At 32.3% G+C, this 7,940-nt stretch overlaps 2 protein-coding genes across 2 annotated transcripts; one reads left to right on the top strand and one right to left on the bottom strand.

The window, feature by feature from the left end:
- Positions 1-841: 841 nt before the first annotated feature.
- Positions 842-2,832, bottom strand: LOC18607679 (V-type proton ATPase 16 kDa proteolipid subunit). Its single transcript, XM_007041954.3, has 3 exons — positions 2,626-2,832; positions 1,893-2,178; positions 842-1,295 (listed from the first exon to the last, which is right to left on the bottom strand). The coding sequence occupies exons 1-3, from the start codon at positions 2,702-2,704 to the stop codon at positions 1,163-1,165; spliced, it is 498 nt and encodes a 165-aa protein (XP_007042016.1). The 5' UTR covers positions 2,705-2,832; the 3' UTR covers positions 842-1,162.
- A 1,713-nt stretch (positions 2,833-4,545) lies between these two features.
- LOC18607678 (NADP-dependent D-sorbitol-6-phosphate dehydrogenase-like) lies at positions 4,546-7,165 on the top strand. The gene is made up of 6 exons (XM_018114479.2): positions 4,546-4,779; positions 5,410-5,504; positions 5,585-5,702; positions 6,114-6,246; positions 6,335-6,554; positions 6,661-7,165. Exons 1-6 carry the CDS (start codon positions 4,647-4,649, stop codon positions 6,889-6,891), a joined length of 930 nt encoding a protein of 309 aa, XP_017969968.1. The 5' UTR covers positions 4,546-4,646; the 3' UTR covers positions 6,892-7,165.
- The last annotated feature ends 775 nt before the right edge of the window (positions 7,166-7,940 follow it).

Below are 7,940 nucleotides of genomic sequence, written 5' to 3'. Positions count from 1 at the left end.
TAGATTTAAGTTAATCGTATTTCATACATTAAATATATCGATGTAATTAAGATATGTTAAACTTGCTTGACTTGTCTAAGACACATGACACGATTAGTTAATTGTATTATTATATATTCATATAACACGTGACTCGTTTACTATCTATTTATTTAATAGTATTCACATGTTGTGTAGACACGTTTACTGAATGGTTAAGACTTATTTATTGATTCATATAAATATTAATATTTTTATGATAATTAAAATTTATTAATATTAAAATTTATTATATTTGATTAATATTACAATATTTATAATTTTTTGTAGTAAATTTAAATAATAAAATTATATTTTATTTGTATATATTTTAATTTAATCATGTTAATCGTATCAATTATGTTAATCGTATAAGCATGTTATAAATTATATAAATTTTAATTGTGTTAATTATATTGTGTAAAATTTAATTTAATACGTTTAATAAATGTGTTAATCATGTCGTATTATATATTTATCAAACATATTTATATACGTATTTAAAATTTTAATACGATTAATTAATCGTGTCATATTCGTATTTATCCATAAAATTGTTAATATCTCATGTTTACATGATGCAATTAAGACACGAAAATATAAATTATCAAATCTAAATAACAAGGATTGGTCCAAATTTTGACTAGTAAAATTGGTTCTGATGTAAATGAGGATTGGATCAACGTCAACTATTTCAATGCAAGTTGGAAGTTTGGACGAGGGAGGAGGACCGGGGAGGGTGTGAGATGGGGTTCAAAGTGCTAGCAAGAAAAAAGAGGAAAGGATAGGGGTGGTTACGGAATAAAGAAAGTCTTAATCCAACTTGCAACTGAATTCAACATTGCATTAATATCTCCAAAATTAAACTTCCATTAATAGTTTGAATTTCTGCAAGATACACTGACAAATAGAGATCAAACAGGGAAAAGCTTCACCAACATTTTATTAAGAGAAACTCAATTCTACTTCTACAATGAGGAAAGAGCAACCAACACCAAATAACTGCCCGAGTAGTTGCTTTCATCAATATGGGAAACCTGCACATGCTGTCCAATCACAATTTACCCTGAGCATAATCAATACTCTTTCCCGTACAATGCTACAGATAAGCAATCAAAGAATACTAAGCAGCTCGATGAGCATCCTATTCTGCTCTGGATTGGCCAGCTCGTGAAGACAAGATGATGCCTACGATAAGTCCATAAAGAGCCAAAGCTTCAGCAAAAATGAGGATAAGGATCATTCCAACAAAAAGTTTTGGCTGTTGTGCATTCGCTCTGCAAAACAAAATCATTCAAACATTATTTGATATGAATTAATTGAAAGAATATGTCCAGTTTCATGAAAAATTCAAAATATTTTCCATGATAGCAATAGATAAACAAGATTTATGACTTATGGAATCTATAGATGATACCAAACTGACTAAATGGAAATTGCTATCACTGTATCATGTCAATATGACACAAACAGTTGCTTTACATTATCAGTAATTTTCTTAAGGTTTAAGACATTCAGTCTCACAAACTATAGCTATGAATAGATTTCACCATCATGAATGTTTCCCAACACCTTTATTCTCCAAAACCAGCACTAACGGTAAGAGCACCATTATTCTCCCATTAGTGCCTAAAACAAGAACTCCATCATTTTGGTATGAGCCGTGTTTAGAGATAAGGACAACATATACTCTAAAAAACAACTCAAACCAAATACAGAGAGAAGGCACTACGTTAGTAAACTCCAATCTCCATGAGGGCACAAAGCAAACATGAAAAGTTTAAATCAACATTTTCACACCAATTAATCTTGGTGTTAGTCAACAACAAGTATGTCCAATCTAAGTTAACAATATGGAGATAAAAGCACTGTACCTGACACCAGCATCACCGACAATTCCAATTGCCATTCCAGCAGAAAGCCCAGCAAGGCCACAAGCAAGACCAGAGGAAAGGTGAGCGTAACCATCGAAAAGGTAATATGATTTGGCCTTAGGATTGATCCCAGTACTAATAATAACAGCAATAATCAATCCATAAATACCCAAAACACCAGCCATAACAACTGGTACAATAGATTTCATAACCAACTCAGGCCTCATCACACCCATCGATGCCACACCAACACCACTCTTAGCTGTCCCATACGCAGCTCCCATACCTAAATTCACCAATTAATTTTTTCAATTGAAACCATTCCAAGTTTATTGAAATGCAATATTCTTGCTAGATCCGCATCCAAAACACAGTAACTTATGCAAATTCTGTCACTTCAATTCCAATAAAAACTAAAACTTTAAAGTATAAAACTTACTCAGCTGAATCAAACTAATAATTTGTTTCAGAATTATCCATATCCCAACATCAAAGATCCATATCAAATACCACTAAATTTATTCATAATTTACACTAAAAACAAAAGTTTCATAATTTTTTTTTCAATTGGTTCGCTAAAAAGCTAGCAATAGGGATCCATGAATTTTCCATGACAAAATCTAATAAATGGAAATGAAAATAGATCTAATACCAAAAGAATTTAAAGAGATCTAATATTAAGAATAAAAAAAATGAAGGATAAATTTATAGGAGGGGAGTAAGGATTGGTTACAGGAGAAGACGAGAGCAGCAGCGGCACCGAGGAAGCCGAAGAACGGTGCCGTTTCATCGCCGCTGAAAGTAGAAGACATCGTGGAGTCAGTGGATCTGAGACAATGTCGTTTAGATCTGAGGAAAAGGAGTCAGAAAGTGCTTTGTGTTGTGCTGGAGAGAGTTTTTGATCTCCCTCTGGTTTTTTCTGTTACCGTGTTGGAAAAAATATGAGCCACCAAATTTTTATACACAAACGGGCTTCGCCACTCCGGTTTTTGTCGGGTAATGGGCTTTCTTACTGGACCAACTTAGCTCAGTGGGCCCATTTCTGATCCAAGCCCTTTTTATTGTCTTTTTCTTTAATTTTATTTGCCAAGCTTCGGCAAGTTCGACAAATCCATAGGAAAACGAACAGTTTCTGACATGCACCTTGATTTTGTAAAGCAATCCTCTAAATATTCTAGATCTAAATCTATGTGAGGAGATATTTAATTATATTTGTATTAATTTGAATCTACTTAGTGAATATTTTATTTATTTTAATCCAATATGTTAAAATTAAACTTACTGCAATTTCAAATATTAATTCTAAGTTGCTATTATCATTAAGATATGACAAGTTTGATAATATAAATTTATTTATAGAGTTTTAAATTAAATTTAACTCTACGCTATGATCAAAAATGTTTTAACTTATTTAAGAGGAAATTGTAAAAAATAGTCTTGTTGATAAGTTTATTTCAAAAACAACTATTAATATAAAGTTAAATATTTTTATTCAAATTTTATCATATGAAGACATTTTAGATAAATTAAATAGTATTAATTTTCTCTCTCACCATTTCTCAGTTGTGCTTCTCATTTTTCTCCTTTGTCATCTAACTCTATTTAGTTTTACCACCATCACTATTTCATTATCTATCTTTTTATCATATCGTCATCTATTTACAGATCAAAGAGCATGATATAAAAGGTAACAACATATTCTTTGATTTATTAGTTTACATTCATAAAAATTCTTGTTTTATCTATCACTCACCATCTTGTCATATCATCATCGATTTATAAATCAAAAAGTATAACATGGTGAATAACAATATGTTATTGGGCTTATTGATGTTTAGTTTTTCAATGATTCAAATATGGTAGAATATGTCTTTACGTGTAATAAAGTAATTTATGACTTGGTGTGTGCCATTAGAAAGAAAAAGAAAGTTTTGGCATGTAATATTTGATGCTAAAGCTTTGACTTTAACATGTAACATTTGATGTTGAAACTTTGGTCTTATCGTATAACATCTAGTACTAACACTTTATCCTTGGTGTATAACGTCTGCTACTAAAGTTTTAATGTATAACATCTGCTTATAATTGCAGTGTTTATTTATTTTTTTTGTTATTAAACATGATGTTTAACTTGTTTGTAATTCACTACAACATAAATTCTTGTAATTGAAACAATATTTTTTCACACGAAATATAAAGAGTTTTCATTAAGGATAATTTTATTAAAAAAAATGTTCTCTTTACTAAAAATAGTTAAAAATAAAAAAAAATTGAAAACAACTTATCTTTGAAAACTAAAAAAATAGTTCCTTTGTTAATATAAAAGATAATCAAAAGTATTTAGTAAATATTTTTTGATGAAATTATATATATATATGGGTAAAGATTACATTAATTCAATGAATGACTCCGATTTAGATAAATCGTTATATTTTAAGAGAAAAATAATAAATAAAATAAATAGATCAATAAAACAACATAAGGTAAAACCAAACGGACGCTTAGATGGGAATCAAAATCTAAAATTTTAAAAAAGAAAAAGACAAGCGACGGTTCTGATCATCCGACGTCAGCTTCTATCATGTGCTCAGGATTTTCGTCCTCAAATGGAAACAATCAGAAAAGGGCCAGGCCAAGGACGAACCAACCAAACAAGAATATAATCTCCTTGCAATTCCATTATTTCATTTCACGAAATCAACGATAGTGTTAGAGGAGTGGCAAACTAATATTTTTTACGCCGCAAAAGAAGAAATGGCGATAACATTGAACAATGGATTCAAGATGCCAATAATTGGCCTGGGTGTTTGGCGTATGGAAGGAAAAGACATTAGAGACCTCATCATCAACTCCATCAAGATTGGTTATCGCCATTTTGACTGTGCTGGTACTCTGGGTTTTTCCTTCTTTGCATGCATATATTATAATTAGATAAATCTTGCTATCTTCATCACACTATCGTTTTGATTTATATCTGAGTAACTGGCTCAGCTTGCAGATGTTGTTTGATGCTAGTGGGAGTTTCTTTATTGTATTTTAGCTAAATATGGATATAATTCTTGACTGCAGTTCTTCGTTCAAGTGTTGGAACAAAAATTAGTCACAATAAGCATAAATGATTATGGAACATTAAATTTTAAGAATTTTTATGGAAAATCAAATGGTTTTCTGCAAAGCCGTTTCTTTGTTTAGTTATACTAAAAATTGGGAAACCATTCATGATTGAAGTCCTTGGTTGAAGTTGTTTTTAAATTTGTGATGTTTTTATACAAAATTTCAACTTTATGACAATTGTCCTGTACTCTTGTCTAGATCGACCATTCCGTGATATGTAAGGAAGAGTTCCACAGTACTTTAGTTACCCAGATTTATTAAGGAGAATTTGGAAGAGGGTTAGAGGAAATTTAGTCTTGACCACATGCCTTATTTGATTTGAAAGTGTTGTCGCGTTGTGTTGGTGCCTGGTGGCATATAGGTCATGTTCATGTTATCGTGATACATGCATGTTGTTTTGCAGCTGACTACGGGAATGAAGCAGAAGTTGGGGAGGCACTGTCGGAAGCATTCAGAAGTGGGCTTGTTAAGAGAGAGGACCTCTTTGTTACAACTAAGGCTGGTTTAACTGAATATTTGACTTTTCTTTCTTATACTTTAGTACAATGTATTGCTTATTTCATCCGGTCTGATTGCAGCTTTGGAATACTGATCACGGGCATGTTCTTGAGGCTTGTAAAGACAGTCTTAAGAAGCTTCAGTTGGATTATCTGGATTTGTATCTGGTTCACTTTCCTGTTGCCATAAGGCACACTGGTGATTCCTGACTGCTTTTTCTTATTGTTTATATGTATTCCTTACATTGGGTACTTTCTTCACTGTACTATTTTATGTTTAACTTCTGTTAACCTTGAGAATTAAGAAGATGAGCTTGATACGGAAGCATGAAAGTTATATTTGGATTGCTATCTACTATGCTTAACTTGGTGGTGTACATGGTGAAAACTGTGGTGTTGACCGCATCCTTAGTTGATATTTCTAGAGAAATAGCTTGAATTTATTTATTTAGGGGTTGATGTATTCATTTTAAAGAATTGTTAGCTTCATTCTTTTGATAACAATGCAAACTAATAACAGATAGATGCTGGGATGCCTAAAGTGGAAACTAGTTAGAAGAATTTGGAAGCTACACACTCTCTGATTTTGCTGTATTCTATATGCATGCAGGAATTGGTGAAACTGGCAGTCCCTTGGATGAGGATGGAGTCCTGGACATAGACACAACTATATCATTGGAGACGACCTGGCATGCTATGGAAGATCTGGTTTCCAAGGGTTTAGTTCGTAGCATTGGGATCAGGTGTCAAGTTTTCATCCTTTCATTTGGTATTCTCACAAATCTTGTAAATTTGGAATTACATCTAATACATAATTTGTAAATTTGGCAGCAACTATGATATCTTTTTAACCAGAGATTGCCTAGCTTACTCCAAAGTGAAGCCTGCTGTAAATCAGATTGAGACACACCCCTACTTCCAACGTGATTGTCTTGTCAAATTTTGTCAGAAGCATGGGATCTGTGTTACTGCCCATACTCCCTTAGGAGGAGCTGCGGCTAATGCGGAATGGTTTGGTACAGTGTCATGTTTGGATGATCCAATCCTTAAAGTATGCAATCCTTCTGTACATTAATTTTCCATTGTTATCACTACTAGACACTCAGTTGCTGCACTTGTTCCCTAATTTATTGTTTATCAATACACTTTGATTTCAGGGGCTGGCTGAAAAGTATAAGAAAACTGTGGCTCAGATTGTTCTCCGGTGGGGAATTCAGCGAAACACAGGTGTCATCCCGAAGACATCAAAATTTGAGAGATTGCAAGAGAATTTCCAGGTTTTTGACTTTGAGCTGGCCAAAGAAGACATGGACCTAATTAGAACTGTTGACAGGAAATATCGAACCAATCAACCTGCCAGGTTTTGGGGCATAGATCTGTATGCTTAAAGCGTGCCAGGTATTCTGTTTGTGGGGGCTTTCCTTGTGTTCTATGAAGAATAAGAGTGAAAAATCCATTTGACTCGAAACTGCATTGGAAAACTTTTAGTAATTTATATAATTCTCAGAATTTGATCAGATTCACCAGTGCCAAAAATTCTTCTTTCTCTGAAATGGTATTGGAACTTGTATATGACTAAGAAAATACTTTGAGATCTGTTTTTGAAATTCTGAAAATATGAACTAATTTAGCATTTATTCTGAAGATTATTGATATTTGAAATATTTCTATATTTTGCATCCTATACCTATTTTAAAATTCTGATTTCATTAGTTAAGAGCTCTGTTCTTGATAGTTACTCTTTGAATCATTCGATAAGACTTGTTTAGAACCTTTAAAATACCATGTTCTAGAGTACTTGAAAATGACCCAATTCGGTCTCTTTTGCTTTAGCACGTGGTATTTGGTTGTCATTTCCTTAACTAGAGTTAGGCCACTTACTAAGCTTTACGATTTCTATATTTTGTTGTTTTTTAGAGTAAACTTAGGATTGGTTCGGATGCAAGTTTGTGTTCCATGAGAGTTTGCAAGAAAGCAATATTAGATTGAAAAAGGGTTTTCCTTGGTATTTTAGAATAGCTCTCATGATTTTGAAGTTTTAAACTTTTGTTAGTATGTGAGAAGGATGTATAAATCCTTATGAATGTGTGAACATATACTTTTAGCAAAATGTTTTTACTTTGAATAAGTGGATACATTAAGAAATTTAACTTGGAATAAATTGTTTCTTGGGTATATGTTAAGATGTTCGTTTCTTAAACTACAGATTAAGTTGTGGGTGTGGGGTGTGACAGATAGAACAAGAATCATCTTTTCCTCTAGTATTTCATTCTTTCTTTTCTTTTTTTGTTTTCATCTTTTTCTCTCTAGAAAATAGTATATGTGCATATCATTCATTTCATGGGACATCCTACTGTCATAAATTAGTTCAATGATGCCAAAGTTCATCAGTTTTTAAATAAAACCCCACATTTCATGTAGTCCTCCTAACATGCTG

Source organism: Theobroma cacao, chromosome 2 (assembly GCF_053813885.1).
Source record: "Theobroma cacao isolate CCN51 chromosome 2, ASM5381388v1, whole genome shotgun sequence".
In the NCBI taxonomy this organism is placed as follows: domain Eukaryota; kingdom Viridiplantae; phylum Streptophyta; class Magnoliopsida; order Malvales; family Malvaceae; genus Theobroma; species Theobroma cacao.
The sequence above is the reverse complement of the archived record's forward strand: the minus strand, read 5'-3'. Positions and strand labels throughout refer to the sequence as shown.

Bases quoted from the DNA above. Each gene is read 5' to 3' on its own strand.
- LOC18607679 (XM_007041954.3), bottom strand. From the start codon at position 2,704: ATGTCTTCTACTTTCAGCGGCGATGAAACGGCACCGTTCTTCGGCTTC. The intron at 2,179-2,625 runs GTAACCAATCCT...TGGTGAATTTAG, and splicing joins TGCTGCTCTCGTCTTCTCCT to GTATGGGAGCTGCGTATGGG. The intron at 1,296-1,892 runs GTACAGTGCTTT...TTTGTTTTGCAG, and splicing joins GTCGGTGATGCTGGTGTCAG to AGCGAATGCACAACAGCCAA.
- LOC18607678 (XM_018114479.2), top strand. From the start codon at position 4,647: ATGGCGATAACATTGAACAATGGATTCAAGATGCCAATAATTGGCCTG. The intron at 4,780-5,409 runs GTACTCTGGGTT...GTTGTTTTGCAG, and splicing joins TCGCCATTTTGACTGTGCTG to CTGACTACGGGAATGAAGCA. The intron at 6,247-6,334 runs GTGTCAAGTTTT...TAAATTTGGCAG, and splicing joins GTTCGTAGCATTGGGATCAG to CAACTATGATATCTTTTTAA.